At 39.9% G+C, this 16374-nt stretch overlaps 1 protein-coding gene across 4 annotated transcripts in view; it reads left to right on the forward strand.

The window, feature by feature from the left end:
* The window catches only part of mtss1la (MTSS I-BAR domain containing 2a), a 32134-nt gene that overhangs the window by 864 nt on the left and 14896 nt on the right, over positions 1 to 16374 (forward strand). For all 4 annotated transcript variants that reach the window (XM_055034147.1, XM_055034156.1, XM_055034165.1 and 1 more), the window contains exons 2-3: positions 3552 to 3613; positions 3726 to 3799. In XM_055034147.1, the coding sequence (XP_054890122.1) occupies positions 3552 to 3613; positions 3726 to 3799 (136 nt within the window). The remainder of the gene's footprint in view (positions 1 to 3551; positions 3614 to 3725; positions 3800 to 16374) is intronic.

Below are 16374 nucleotides of genomic sequence, written 5' to 3' on the forward strand. Positions count from 1 at the left end.
AAACTGCTCAGATGAAAGCATCATTCTGTCGTATGCCAAAGAAAATGCCTAATGGAGTTGCTCCAGTGGTCCTGACACAAACCCAAAGAGTTCTTCTATTCTTTTAGTAAAGTGTAAGATGGACACGTCATTTTCTGTTGTCACAACACAAGGACTGTGTGACATTTGACCCCAGACAATTGCTCCCTCTTTATCCTAATCTGGGTAGGACTCTCTGAAAGGAAATAACAGTTTCATCACCTCGTCCTCTTGAGGAGTAACAGGCATGAGAAGTTATCGATTGTGCTTCCTGGTGTTTGGCCTTGTGTCGGTAAATCACTACCTTCACAAGATGCTGCTTAGTGGCTCAGGCAAACCTTTGACCTCAGATGTTTAACTGACTCATCTCGCAGATAACTTGTAAGGAACAAGTTCTCATCTTTTTAGTGATATTAGGAGGACTTACTGAGATGCAAGTGTGTGTGTGTGTGTGGGTGTGTGTGTGTGTGTGTGTGTGTGTGTGTGTGTGTGTGTGTGTGTGTGTGTGCGCGCTGGGGGAGGGGAATGAAATTAAGGAAGTTGTACCAGGGTGGTCTGTTGTTGTTCCTGACAACAGATGGAAAGTGTGAACATATCCATCAGGCCTGCAGGCAGCTCCCTGCCTTCTCATTGTCTGGGACTCGCATGAGCAAAGCGCTCAGCACTGCAAACGAACGAAACATCAAGTTGTGCGTTCTGCCTCAGTGGTGCGTTTCTTATCGATCCAGAGCTCAAGGGACCTTCGTACCGTTGGGCCAGGCTATTTTCAGAGACGATCATTCATCAGGCTCAGACGAAATCACCCTTCAGCTATTGGCTGCTCTGATTTAGTTCCCTACATTTCTCTTTTGTGTGGTGTGGTGCTCATGCTAGGGTCAGAGAGATGCTAGCTCTCAGAGAGAGGCAGTCTGTGTATTGATAGGCAGCACAGATGAATGAGGCTGAAGCCCTTAGTCAGCACAGTATCGCTGTCCGGTGTCTGAGAAAAAAAGGTCTGACCTCATTGCACTGCTGTGAGCCCGGCAATAGAGGCATGCTCTACCGATCACCGTTTGCTTCTTGATAGTGAACAACGACGAGGCGTTGAGTCATCTTATTTACATGAAACTTGTGCAGTTCACTTGTAGAACTCAGACAACCTGTACCTCACGTGAACTGAACTTTACAGACTTAAGAGGGGCAGCAGTTAATCTTTACTTTTACTAGGCAACTCTCTTGGCTTCTTTGTCAAACATAAATTCAGATTAGTTTGTCCTGGAGCCTGAAGCTGAAAAAAAAAACTCCAGACTAAAACATCATAATGGTTTATAAGAAAATGATCCCATAAGCCTTTAAACTGGTGAGTGCATTGGACAGTTATTTATAAAGATGCCAATGATTATTCACGTGGCAGGTGGAGGTAGGTCTTTGTATGGCATGGATTTCCATGTGTTGAAAGATGTCAAACATTTATGGTTAGTCTAACTGCCTCATAGTGAAGTAAAACAAGATCAAATTCAATAGAAAAAGATTCACTCAGACTGCTGTCTTATTTTTGTATTTTATTCCTCTTTGCTTTTCTGTCATGCAGTTAGTTTTACAGTAAATAATTTCAAAGAAAACATTGTTCTTTTCACAGAGAAAGCTCAATTCCAACCTGCTATATAAGTAATGATGGATTCTGGGTAAATTACCAGGGGTCTAACAATACATGCAGCTAATGAAAAGAGATGACACATATTAATGAGTTCTCAAGTAAGACACTGGACTATCTTTTTTTTTTCTTGTTTTTGCAAAGCAAAGTTATAAATGGTGCTTTGAGGAATCTGTAATCAGTGTGAAAAACTATTTTAGATCTGACCAGACTTTTTAAATGTGGCATTTGACAAAATCTACATTTAACAGCTATCCCTTTAAGTCTCTGAAGTTCAGCATGCAAAAGTCAAAGGTCATCTGAATCCAGGTAAACATCACGCAAATAAAGATGCTGGCTGTTAGATCGTCGTTCACACTGAAGAGTGTTGGGCTGCTAAAAGTTAATCTAAAACTGGTTAAGTAGACATCAACAGTGTTGTGCTCAGTTCAACTTAAGAAATTCCACATAGGTATTTAAAAATGTTTCCCTTAAAAATGTTAAATAGCTTTTAATCGACTACATTTACATTAGTTTCGGTAAAACGTTGTAAGATTTAATCACCTAAAACCAAAGTAAATCCAAAATGGCAACAGATGTGCTGTCAAAATTGATATCAACTTAAAAATCCTTAACCATCCCTCTAATATTTTGATACGACCGTTCCCTGTTAGTTATATAACAGTCTGACGAAGCTGAAAGGGAAAGAAATGAAAGAGGAGTGGGAGGTGATGGAACAGTCGGTGAAAGGATGAAGTGATGACAGCGGTGACTCATCTGAATTAGATCAGCAATTCGATGAGATCCGAGTGGCACATTTTGATTACATGCCTCTGCATGTTCCGGAGTGAAAGCTTTCGATTTTGTCCTTGAGGACCAAGGATAACGATTTTACCCTCACCCTTCAGTGACTGATGAGGGAGGTGCAGCCTCTTTCTCTTCATCTAATGTATACCTTTCCATCCACTTCCCTGAAGTCATTGCGGTGTGAATGAACACGAGAAAAAAAACAAAAAACATCAGTCCCCTCCGGATGCTGTGCATGTCTTTGCCCAAGTCTTTAACCCTGGTTTCTCAGCTGTTTGGGCAGCGAGTCCCTCCTGCCCTGGGAGCCACAGACCTTACAAACTAATGAGGCACCTGTTGAAGATAAGCATGAACAGAAAGCCCAGAAGGCGTTCAGCGAAGTTTTATTTTTGTAGGTTTTTCGAAGAGGATATCTCCTAAATCACTGTCATAGAGAAATCCAAGGAAAGCTGGGAGTTAACCTCTGTCATTGCCAGAACAGAGGTTGCACCAGAAACGATGAGGAGCGAGACACTTCCCAGATTGCCTCTTGGCTATATATAGTCAGAACTTGTAACCCTGTTTTTTTGGCTCATCTCCATTAAAGAGGCACACAGGGGTTATGCCTTTCCTCTCTTTACTCCAGGGCTCAAGCTATTGCTTTAATGGGATCTAGCCCTGAATGTGTTTTATGTTTGGCTTCTGCACTTCTAGCTCAAGGCAGAGTGTGATTATCCAGAGGTAAATCTAATCCAGATTTTTCAAAGACAAGTCCATCCCGCCAGGACGTAGAAACTGATATAAAGAGGTTCAGTGTGAACTTATGTAAGAAGACAGACGTATGGCTGAAACTTTTCAAGACAAATCAAAAAGTTCAGGTTGTATTTCAGCTTGTTTCGAGGTCTGTGGGAAGGAGCCACGCTCTCTGACTTTTCGCAGCCTTTCACAGATTAAAATCTGTCCGTTTAAATGAACGTTTTATCATGTTGCTCCAGACTTTCTCCCCGTGATGGAACATTATGTCTTCATAAACTCCCAACATGTACTTATTGTGTGTGTTTAACAGAGTGTGCTTTTGCACTGTGATGTCCTTGCTCAGGTACTGGCAAACCTTTCCATTTTGTTTTCTCAACAGAGCTCCTACCCCGTGTGGGAAGATTTCAGTGCCAAGGCGACAAAGCTGCACTCTCAACTCAGGTGAGACATTGGCCTGGTGAACAGTGACCGACATTGGTGAAAACTCTTATGCAATGTTTACAGACTCTCTGTGCAGTCAGAGTACAGTGAACATGTGTCTTTGTGTTTACAGGACCACTATTCTGGCAGCTGTGGCCTTTTTAGATGCCTTTCAGAAGGTGGCAGACATGGCTACCAACTCTAGAGGTAAGGGCTCAGTTTATACCTACGTATAAATTGCACCAGAGAGAGTTTTGGGTGTGGATCTGACAAGAAAAAATAAAAATTACAATATTGATGAACATTGCAAAAACACATTTGCTTGTAAGTACTTTGCAATTTCCTCCATCCAGTATTTTTTGTTTTTATGGTATCTTTACTACTGTCTGTGAAATTTGACATATCAGTGACTGAATGCTGTATTTTACGTGTTTGACAGAATTTGTAAAACTCAGTTTGACTGACCAAACACTGATATGTAGATGCAAAGTCAATGCATAATGATCTAACTTATAGTTCATCCAAGCAGTCCTTTACAATTACATTACTGCACATATTGATATTGTGATAACAACTGCAATTTGATATATTCACTCTGATTAAATAATGGGTTGAGATCACAAGGTGCTGCACATCATTTTTTTGTGCTTTCTTACCTATTGAAGAACTATTTCATGATACCATCAGCTTGTTTTAGTAAAAAATGCAAATTTGGGATTTCTGAAAAGCAAACAAGCTAATTAGATTTAGCCTGCAGTATCTGACTCATTATCTGATTAGGTTGATCAGCTGATCATGAATCTTTCTGTGATATTTTTAAACACAAGACCACGAAAGGACAGGTACTTAACCATTCCACCATCTTTAGTTCAGCTCTATGAACTGGTATGAACTTTTATAGTTTGAGATGTTTTAAACCACTAAATTCACTAAATTATGCAGACTCTTGTTCCACAGATTTACCTTCTCAACAAACTCAAAGTAATATGATATTCTCCTGCTACATGCAAGAGAACTATTATTGATAATGTCTGAACTTTAACTATCTTGCCAAATTAAATAATAAGTTCAAGTCCTTTGTTCACTCACCAATAACGTGGTGGACATGGAGTATTCATTTTCTTACCAATGGCAAACTCAGTAATATTTAGAGGACATATTTGATTCACTGCTGCCGCATGGTTGAGGTTGAAGAAGCTGCTCTCATGGTCTGAGTATGAATCACTTAAAAAATCCAGGGCCTTTCTCATGGTGAACTGAATCACAAGGCTGACCATAACTTGTTTACTCACTGTGTAAATGCCATGTATTGATTATTCACCTATTAGTAAACCTTAATGTGGTTCCTGTTAATTATAGCCTGACCACAGCCTTCCTGTGCAACTCAGCTTGATTAAAATCTTGTTCAGATAGTCTGGACTTTCTCCCACTGACTTGGATTCCTATTGTAGAACTTTGTTCGGGCCAATCAGCAAACCTGTAAACAATTTCATGTTTTCGTCTACATATATAAATTAACTGGCATATAATAGGCTTTTTATCTAGAAAAATATTCATATTTTTTACACCCTACGACGTTATGTTTTCACTACTAAAACCAGTAGTAGAGAATATTGTGGTTTAAGTTCTATATTTAATTAAATCTGGACCTGGTGGACCAGGCTTATTAAGCATGTGATGATGTTTCAAATCTTGTTTTTTTTATATATGTGCTGGAAAACATATCATAAAAAGCCATTCAGTTGATTTAAAAATTCTACACTTCTACACATCTTAAGATCAATCAAACACTGTTTTTTAACAACAAAATGTGGATATTAGGAATGGAAGAAAAAAACACACATCATAAAAAAACAATAAATCTGAGCACATTTCCTTTATTTTATTAACAGGAAATCTTTTCAACCCAGGATAGCATATAAAAATCTCTCTCCAAGGTAATTGTGCAGTCAGTAACATAATCACCAATTAAGTTTGTGAAGCAAAAGAAACAGCTTCAAATTCCTGATAGGAACAGAACTACGAACACCTGTTCAGCAGGAACAGAACTATCAGTACTTCTGATAGTTCTGTTCCTATAAAATGCAACTGCACTGAATTTTATGTCAGTGCAGCTGATATAAAAGGACTGAGGCTACAGCACCAACAGGGATGTGAGGTGGAGGACAGTCATGGACTCATCCAGCGGTTATTAAAAAAAAAAAGCCTCCATCTTCACCCTGAGCCAATATCTAGGACTGGATCAACACTGAGACAATTTCTTCACTTCTGACAAGCAATTGCATTTCTTTGAGCTGTACAGTTTCTATATCTAATGTTAAACATATGCCTATATGAACAATATTCAATATTAAAAAGTATATATATTTTTTTGCTTTCACATTTATTCACTGTCTTATTATGCTAAGAAGAAATAAGTGGAAGCAGCTAAATGGGGGAAAAGCCGGTCAAAGAAATGGAAAAAAATGGAGCTTATTGTTTTTCAGTCTTCATCATCTGCTTTATCACGCTGCTCGTAATGGCAGAGAGGCTGGCTAGAAGGACGCTGATTAACACAGATTTCTTTGGACCTGATCGTCGAGAGCAGTATGTAGGTCAAAAAAATCCAACTAAACCACATGAGCGTGCAAAGGCTTCTGACGTTCTCTCAAGCTCAATCACGTGGGGGTAGATGCAAACATGCATGCACACACACACACACACACACGCACATATGTTCAGACTGTGACAGCTGGTCGCCGGCCACCTGACCCCACAGGTCACATACCAGTGCGCTTTTAAATGCTTTGCGGCAACACCAGCCTGTCTTTACCAGGCACTACCATAAAGGGATCTCAGCAACACTATTTCCATTTCCCCCCTGTCACAACCATTGATCCCACATGCTCTTTAGTAGCTCTTACCTTTATTAACTTGGTTATCTTACGAAATAATCACTGAAGAGGAAGTGGATGTGCTCTACAGGACGGAGCAAGGCAGACGTGGCTTAACCAGTCTGTAGTGGTCCGGGCCATTGTAGGCCAAGACTTCAAAGGAGAAATGAAGGCAAGACAGCCGTATGATAGATGGCCCAAAGAGAGATGAGAGAGATGAACAAACTGAGTTTCGCAGCTGGAGATGCATAACATCCCTGAAAGTGTGTCACTCATACACCCACTCACTCCTCTGCGAGGAACATTAACTGAAGGATTAATGTCATCCTTCTTAGGCCATGGACTATATAAGCGGCAAGAGACTTTCAGAGCAATTACAGAGAAACCAATGAAACATGGCTTACGCTCAAACAGTTTTTCTAAAAGGAAGACGCTGATTTTTTATTTATTTTTTTGTTATAACAGTGAGTTTTAGATTTGTTTGGGGGTGCGCGACAGTAGAAAATAACATGACCAAGCAATATCAGTTACAATTCTTTCACATTTCCCTCACATCACTTCTCTCTCTCTTTTCAGTCACCACAGCGATGTTATCTCTCAATGTAACATCTTGGTGGCTGCAATCTATATCAGATAAGGGTATAAAGAACTTTGAATGTCGATACCAGACATATTATTTACATGTAGAGTTTAAATGTTATGGTGCCTGGAATATTTTAGCATAAAACATATTGCTTCCCTTGCTATTAGGATTCTGCACACATTGATAGTGCGATGAGGACTGTAATTCTGTATATATTGTAGCTGTATATTTGTTCTTTAATCAATGAGACACTCCATATGAATGAATCTGTCTTTTATGAGTTTTCAGAATCGGTATTTGTGGCTTTTCATAAGATCCAAGTCATTAAATAAAAGGCATTTATTGATATCAAGTCTTAGTCATATTGGACTTTATATGAATGTTTTAACATTGGCTTAAAGCTTCATGAAAGTCCAATGCGGGTAGTTGTGTGGAAGCATGCAACACATTGTTATGATATTTTAAAAATGCTAAATGGTAACAATAAAAAGAATTACTCTTAAATTAACTTTGAAGTGGTCGGGTATTTTCCTAGAATCACAAGCATCTTTTCAACTAGGCCATTTTATTTGCCTCGTTGGGCCACACACACACACACACACACACACACACACACACACACACACACACACACACACACACACACACACACACACACACACACACACACACACACACACACACACACGTATGTGGCAAATACATGTCTGAATTTACCAAGTGGACATGCGAGTAAAAAACCAGGTCTGTGGTTTATTTTTGTTCCATGAATTGTGTTGGCATGTGGAAAAAGTTGCATTTTTATGCTACATTGAAAATAATTCATTTGACTCACTTTGTCACCTAAAAAATAAAGCTGAATTTAGTCGACTTACACATCTAAAACCTCATATGGTGAGGAAATCTGAGCTTGGACATAAAAAATAGTGTGCAAAGAGTGAAAACAACACCTGCAGATGAAACATGGCAGTGGAAGAATCATGCTTTCAAGCACAGGAAAAACAAAAAATGCTGGAGTTGTCATTTTAACATGCTAAAAACGGCAGATTAAGTGATCACAAACTGCTTACCGAAAATGATTCTCCCAATTTTAAAAATGATTGATCGTTCAGTACTTATATGCTCTCTGAACCAGACTGCCATTTTAGCTGCATTGCTCCCGTGGGAGCTGTTTTCTTCTATGCATGATCCAAACTCTGTAATTAATTTGGCAGCAGGAATGTCGATATTCACTAGAACTAGCCTGTGCTGCTCAAGAGTAAACCTTAGGTATCAGCCCGCTTGTTCCAACACTGCAGTTTGACGGCTTTGACATTTTGACTGCTCTTACATTGTTATATAATTTTCTTTAAAAAACAAAAAACAAAAAAAAACCCACCCTTGCCACAATGTTCTCGTCTTCACAGTTTAGCCATAACGGCTGTTCAACAACTTGCTTGCACACCATTTTCTGTTTTCTGTCTGTGTGGCTCTTTTTCTTTGGCCTCTGCGTGTGTGTTTGTGTGTGTGTGTGTGTGTGTGTGTGTGTGTGTGTGTGTGTGTGTGTGTGTGCGTGTGTGTGCTTCTTTTTTTGTACATGGGTCGGTCTGCCTGCGGTGATCATATTTGTCCCGGGGTCTCCCATAAAGCCATATAGGGCTGAACCAGGGGGGAGTATTGCCCTCGACTATGAACTGCTAGCCGCCATCACTGTCACCCTGATCCTCTTCTTGTGTTGGGGGACGAGTTGCAGCTGCTGGCACAGCTGGAGGTTTTATCGCATTCTTCTGCTGCCTGCTTTAATCCACCTTTAACATACTCACCCCTTCACCCCCTTAACTCTCACATTCTCAAAACTGTGCACATTTCCCTGCTTGTCTGTGCCAAGGCAGGCAACACTTCCCCTCATTCAGTACTTCCCGATTGATCCAGGGAGAGCGGTCAGGGAGCAAGAATGGATTTTATGATTTCCTCTCCTAACGTTTGTACTGTCTTTCACTGTGAGGGCAGATTTGTTTTAATATAAAACCTGTGAAAATTATATTAGGTTTCAGATCCTCCAGATGGTGACTCATTCTACATATAGAGACTCCCGTTGTCTGTACTTCTGTTTGGGTTTCCTCTCACTTGTGTTGTGAGTTTTAAGAGTTTATGACTACGGTCATGGCTCTGGCGTCAGCCTCTGTGTTTTATGGAGCAGCCGTATGAGTTGGCTGCCTGTGCATTTTGGCTCTGGGTTTGACAGTTTCTCCAAGCCATGTTGATGGATCTTTGTCTGAAGGCACGCCTGAATCTGCAAGACTAGAAGCCCTCATCTGTTTTCAATAAGGGTTCGTAATTGCTAAAACTGTATTAGCAGGGTGTATTTGGAGAATGTAAAGCTTACGGAGAGACATGTTCCATGTTTCAACACCTTTCTTGTTTTTTTGGAAGTTTGAGGCCCAGTTTGCTTCTTAAGGGGCAAATAACATATTTAGGAGGCGTAAAGCCAGTGGCTTCATTTGAGACGCACGTTGAAAGTATGAAACATTGACTGCTCACACTGTTTTTCAAAGCAGATACATAATAAAAAAAAAACATAACAAACTTTTTGATATATTGACAAGATTTGTCAAAACATCAAAAATTCCACCAGGAAAAGTAATCATATGAGCACAACTGTGTTTCTATTTCCTACTTGTCAGAAAATCTAGCAAGAAAAGGATTTAGTTTTTATTTTTTTCATATAACTTTTTCTTAGAGACATATCCTGTGGTCTTGTGAAACTAAAGTGGAAGTGTTAGACCATATGGATCTCTTTTACATGTAAGGAAAAAGTAAGTGCTTGTACCATCCTAACTGTCAAGCATGGGGGTGGCAGCATCATTCTGCTGGGATGTTTTGATGCAGGAGGAACTGGTACACTGCCATCATTTAGGAGGAATAGGCCAGAACGCCAACAAAATACTAAGAGAAATATGTGGAAGAAAACCCAAACGGCTTGCATGTGTCTTCCTGAGAGGAAAAAGTTGGAAAATGAATTACTCCAGTGAATGTTGTGTATTACTATGTATTGATTTTGCTGTAACTGTTGCCTGGTCTTCTGTTACACTTTTCAGCATTTTCCATTTTCATTTGTGGTTGAATAAAATAAACTGAACTAAACCTGGGAGACTAAGGTTAATGACCTGTGACTGCATACCATACAAACTTCATATTTTCTTTTAAGAGAGGCGATGCTGTTAGTTGACCTGGATGGGGGTTGTGGTTGGTTGCCGTGGGATTTCCACAGCTCTGGGTATCCAGGGTAGGCAGAGGCGTCGAGCTAATCCTCTTAGCCCCACTCAGTAATACACAGACAGAGACTGCCTTCACTTGCTTTCCACATCAGCCAGCTCCAGCTTTAAAAATTCACACTCTTGGATCATTGACCAGACTGCTATGCTCTGCAAGTTTGCCCTTCCTAATAAAAACGCTCTGTTCTGAACATCTGCACAGCAAAGCCCACAGAGTACACACACATAGACATACTGCATGCATTTTTATCTTCAAAAGAACTTTGCTTTTACCTTCCATTCATTTTTTTTGTTCGTTTAGCCTAACCCTAAACTCAGGTCACATAATACTCCTAAACCTAACAAAAGCAGGCCTCTTATTGGGCCCCATAAGATGCAGTGGATCCTCACAACATAGTATTTGTTGGAAAAATGGCCCTGACAAGGTGAGAAATGATAACACACACATGCACACCATAACAGAAACATGCATCCACATAAACACAGACAGGATGTTCCTGGGCCATTGCAAACCTTCGCCTGCTTCCTCTGTCTCCTCTCTTTCTCTCTCTCTCTCTCCTCTCTCCTCTCTCTCTCTCTCTCTCGTACAGTGGAGGTATGCTTGTAGATCAGTGTGTCAGCGAAGCAGTAATCTGCTTGGCTGCTGCACTTCTCTGGATTGGCAGATGGAGCGGATATCCCTACCCGCCATCTGGACACCCTGGCATGGAAGAGATGTGGTCGTGGCCTCGCGCTGAGCAAGATCAGGGGATTATTGCTTCCCCCTCTATCCAACCTATTTGTACAGGGTTGTCAAATAATGAGCACACCCTTGTGATCAGCAGCAGAACAATCATCAAACCAGTTTTTTTCTTGTCCAAGCTTGGGTAAAAGCTTATTCTGTAATCTCAGCACCAGAACCAGGGGTTAAAGTCTGGAGTTATTGGTTGAATTTGTCTGATAAGATTATAGATCTTGAGAGTTCGGGATTATTCTTATTATGTGAGATAGAGAAGTTGAAATGTTATGGCTTAGAGGGTCATATACTGCTTCTTTTAACAGGTAATCTCCATCCATTTCCCTTTGTACCAACTCATACCAGCTTCCATTTTTTTCTGTTTTCCAAACATGTACTCACAGCATGATGCAGCCACCACTCTGCTTTACTACAGAGAGGATGCTCATTTTTGTTTTTGTCTTATTAAAAGACCTTCTTCCACTTGAAGATCATTTTTGTGGAGTGGACAATAATGCTACAATAATATTGTGTATTTCTAGTCTCAAGACGTTGCATGTGGCTCTTCAGCAAATGTAAAAACAAACTCCGGACAACGATGACTGTAGCCTCTGCACCAACTGAACCACCCAGGGCTCAGATAGAAAACTTTTATCTAATCTGAAAAGTAGCAAAAGAAAACTGAACTTGGCTGCATTGTTTGATGTCTTGGTAACAAAGATAAATATTTGGATATTAGGCAACTGACTCAAAATATATTGGTATAAACGGATCAAATTAACTTTTTTTGTAAAGTGTCCTGAGAAGACCTTTGTTGTGAATTTGCATTATAGAAATAAACTGAACGGTGTAGAATCTCTCGCCCTAGCTGTGCATCTCTTCAGCTACTCCAGAGTTACATTGGATTTCATGGTTGCTTCTCTTGTTAATGCTCCCTTTGACTGCTTGTTAGTTGTTTGTGAATGGCCACAAACATTCATAAACATGTTTGTGAATGTTTGTTGTGTTATACTCTGTCCATTTTTGAGGAATGAAGCATGAGACTTTAAAAGTGTGGGATGCTGCGTTATAAACTAATCCTGTTGTTGACATATGTTCCTTGGTCTTTGTGATTGGTTAGCTGTTTGCTCACTAATATTCTCTATAAGTGCATTTATACTGAACTTAAATAACACGCATATGGATGATTTACTAGCTTTGTTAGTTGCATTGAATTTTATTGGATTAAGAGGACTAAATACCAGTCTACAGAACATTTTTATTTGTAAAGATTTTCCTTCAGCTTCACAATTATGCATTACTTTGTTGGCTTATTATGTAGCATCCCAAACGAAACACATTAAAGTTTGTGTTGTAACTAAACCAGATAAGGAACTGTTCAAGGGATATGCTTACTTTTTCAAGGAGCTGAATGCGTTTCTCTGACCTAAACTTTGCATAAGTATTCATTATATGTGGTCATCTCGCAATCAAAAATATTGCATCTCATTTCACTGACTATGTGTTTTGGGAAAAGATTGAGTAGTAATTTGAAGGACAAGGAGTACTAACTGGAGAGAAAACCTGAGGGGAGCACTGTGTTAATGTTCAGCTCTAAAGAGATTCTATATGCAAAGAGATTCTATATGTCTTTCTCTCTTAATTGGGGGGTTTACAGGATTCTTTTTTTCAAAACTGCAAAGGATAAAAGATGTTTACATTCCATGTCACATGTCATAATTTGCTTCACATCCATATTTTCACGTGAGGCATCCAGGAGGATCAGTATTGAGGGTGGAATGATTGCAAGTTTCATCTCAGACTAACTCCAGGCTGAAGAGGGAGGTGGACTTAATTACATTACTTTACTGTATGTTTAGCCACAGTTTCAGTGCCACTGACAGACCACGGGCAGATTGTTTTTAGCTGAGAACAGTATGATTACAAGGGTTATAAAGCAGTGCAGCTTGAGTCATCACGTTGAACTGACTCACAAGTTCACCTTTTTAGAGGGGTTTCTCTCTCTCCCTCAAAGATTTAACTGATCCATTACCGTTAGATTTAAACGTCCCCCACAAGGCAAGAGGTGTCGTCAACCCACTGCGGATTGCTTCCATTAACTGAGCATTCTCTTGTTCTTTTTCCTGTTTCCTTTTTTTTTTTTCGTGTCCAATAAAATGCACATCTGGACAAGGGTTAACAAGTATTTTTAGCAGCATTTACGTTGCAGAACAGGAAGCTCCTCCAGCAGGGAAAAAACATCTCTGTTCTTCTCCTGCGCCTATTGAATCACGTCCTAATGCACACCAGACATCAGCACTCACCAGGGGCTGTCTGTGGATGTTTCTGGCTGAGAGGTGAAGCTTGCCGGGCTTCTTGTCTGGCCAGGCAACAATGGGATGACTGTGTGTGTGTTTGACAGTGTTTGCGTGAGGGACACTAAAACAATTGATCCTGAGACCACTTCCTCTGCGTCCTCGTTGTATTGTTGATTAGGAGAAACATTCCAGTTTGAGTAAGCTTTTTTTGCAACACAAAAATCTTACAATGAGTGTTTGAGTTTGTCTACAGACACTGAGACCATCTATTTAAACACTCAATCGAAAACATTTTGAGCCTGAAATGTTTTAACGGGTTTTCTTTTCGCTGTGATGGAAGCTAAGATTTCGTGAATCAGACGATGCATCCTTAACAGACCCGCTTAGTAGCAGAAGCGTTTTTGTTAAACCACTGAACCAAAGTAATCTTTCGTTACTCTCCGTTTGAAGTCTAAAGTTGAAATTTGAGTTGAAATTATAAAAAAAGTAGTTGGTCATAACCTGCATTTGAAGACTGTACTAGTGTTAATAATGTATTGATCTCTTTAACATCAGTTCCTCTTTCTCTCCTGGTCAGTGAACCTTAAACAAAGGGGCCAAAGAGGACTCTTGGTAATCATCTTCCAATTGCTGGACAGTTGGTGGTTTGATCTTTCACCCTGTCATGCTATGCTGTCCTGGGATAAGACAGTGAATGTCCCACTGCCTTCAATTTACTTAGTGGAGACTACACATATACTGTAAACATCCAATAAAAAAGAACAAAAAACAATGGACTCCAACATTTATTGAAGTCCAGTTCAGAAGGAAGTTTCCACGTGATGATTATGGATCATACTGAGAACAGTATGATTATAAGGGTTTTATAGCAGTGCAGCTTGAGTCTTCATGTCAAACTGACTCACAAGTTCACCTTTGTAAGGGGGTTTCTCTCGCTCCCTCAATTACCGTTAGCTTACTTTCTTTAAAACCTCAAAAAGTTCCTCTTGACGAACTTTTATTCAATTTTCTGAGGCTCAGTTAGGTCAAGGGGGAAAAAAAACGACGTGTGATTATTTCAGCCAGTCAATCCAGTACAAACGAAGATTAAAGCAAATTCTAGGTTGAATTCTTTCATTTTTTATGTCAATACTGAGTAGTTTATCAAAAGACTCATGCTGTCCGTTTCTGACAGCTGCAGTCTATGTCCACATGAGGCTGCCTTATCCACCACTCATTCCAGTTAAGATCAGAGGGTATGGGTCTCTGACCAGGAGGCATAGTGGAGGCTTTTTTATTTATGACCTGAACTTCCCCTACTGTGCAGAGCAACTGGAAACCCAGCTGCGCTTTGAAGCAAATTATTGATGATGTGGATTTATGATGATTTGTAAAGGTTTTAAAGTCAGAAGTTTCAGCTGCATGTTTGTTAAGCTCTGCCTGTGAGCCTCACAAAATCAAAGCCGTTGCTCTTCTCTGTTATAGTGTTATAATTTTGCCTACTTGAAGTAAAGTTTGGACGACAGAAAAATCTTAGATTATCTGATTTAATTTACTTGATCTGGGACTCAGTGTGGGAGCCTTGGCAGCGCCTGTGGCACCTGCAGCAGCCGCTCCCCAACTGGTCAGATGCACCTCCGACTGGGGGTATGCACCCTCTTTCATCTTCCTCTCTCCTCCGGTTTCATCCCACAGCCCTTTTCATCCATCAGTGGCCTCCAGTGTGTCCCTGCCAGTTCACTCTCCGCTTTCCTTAAGGGGAGTGGGGTTAAAAAGCAGCGAGCTTAACTGTCTGTGCCAGCCGCCAGCTCCCAAATCCAAGGTGCTAACGTTGGAAAGAATTTTTGTAGCTCAACAGAGTCTGTTTGAAAGCTGGCCGAAGTGAAAAGACTTCGTACATGGGGTTTTCCTACACCTCTTCTTGTGGAACAGTATTTATTGACACAATTTTCAGAGAAAGGGGCAGCCCAGACTAATGCAATAAAGTTGTATTAAGACTTGAAGAAAACAGAAGTCTATCTGCAGAAGAATCTGTCAGCTTAAGCACCAATGAAACCTGAGTTTAGCACCAGGCGTTAGATGTTGGGCGAGAGAGAGATAGTTAAGCTCCCATGTTGAAGACATCAAGGAGTAAGGCCTGTGGCAGTTTAGCTCCTGGTAGTATAACCCCCTATAAAGCAGGGCTATTAAAATGCTCCTCCTTTCACACGGAATCAGGAGAGTTAATCAGAACCAGAGCACTGGACAGAACCTCTAACAAAAATGCTGAGGCCACGTTGTGGCGTTCGTGGAGACTGGAGCTCAAATGGTTGAGGCAAAATCCCACCTGCTAGGCAGAGAACCAGTCAAACATGTTCACTTTTAGTGATAAACTGACATTAAGACGTGGATATTTGTGAAGTTGAAAGAAAATTATATATATATATACATATACAAACAAACACCTGAAAAGCTTGACACATTTGTGTTCTCTTTTATTCTGATGCTTCTGTTTAAATCCAAGAATTCAAATTGTCTTCAAAAGTCATCTGGTTGTGAAAAAAATTAAAATAAAATGAAGGAATGCTTCATTTCTGTGTAGATCAGGGTTGAGTTTTAAAGATTTGTTTTGAGGTTTGTCTATCTGTAAATATTTTTTGTTTGTTTGTTTGTTTTTAGCAACAGGTATTATTGGTTTCACAAAGTACCACCCAACAGGGGACAAATGTAAATGGATCCCACTTTTTAAATTGGCATTTGTGAATAAAACTGATAACAGTTTATTTTTACCTACCACTTCACAATTATTTACTTTAAACTACATCAAACTTGCGGTTGTAATGTAACAAAATGTGAAAAAGTTCAAGCAGCAATATGGAATATATTTCAAAATAAAGCTTTCTTCAGTGCTTGTCTGTGTTTTGCTTCATCTGTGGTCAGGAAGGTGCATTGACCAACTCACTCTAAACCCCTGAGGGTCACATTTGGCTTATTAATGTCATTTTCTATCCTCACACACTTTTAACCAGCTCCCAATCTACTACAAAGTTTAGTTAAGTGGCCTAAAATCACCAAAGTAACATGAAATATAGTATCTCAAGA

The sequence above is a fragment of the Poeciliopsis prolifica genome, unplaced genomic scaffold, assembly GCF_027474105.1.
Source record: "Poeciliopsis prolifica strain line A6 unplaced genomic scaffold, Auburn_PproV2 SCAFFOLD001, whole genome shotgun sequence".
NCBI classification, from domain to species: Eukaryota; Metazoa; Chordata; class Actinopteri; order Cyprinodontiformes; family Poeciliidae; genus Poeciliopsis; species Poeciliopsis prolifica.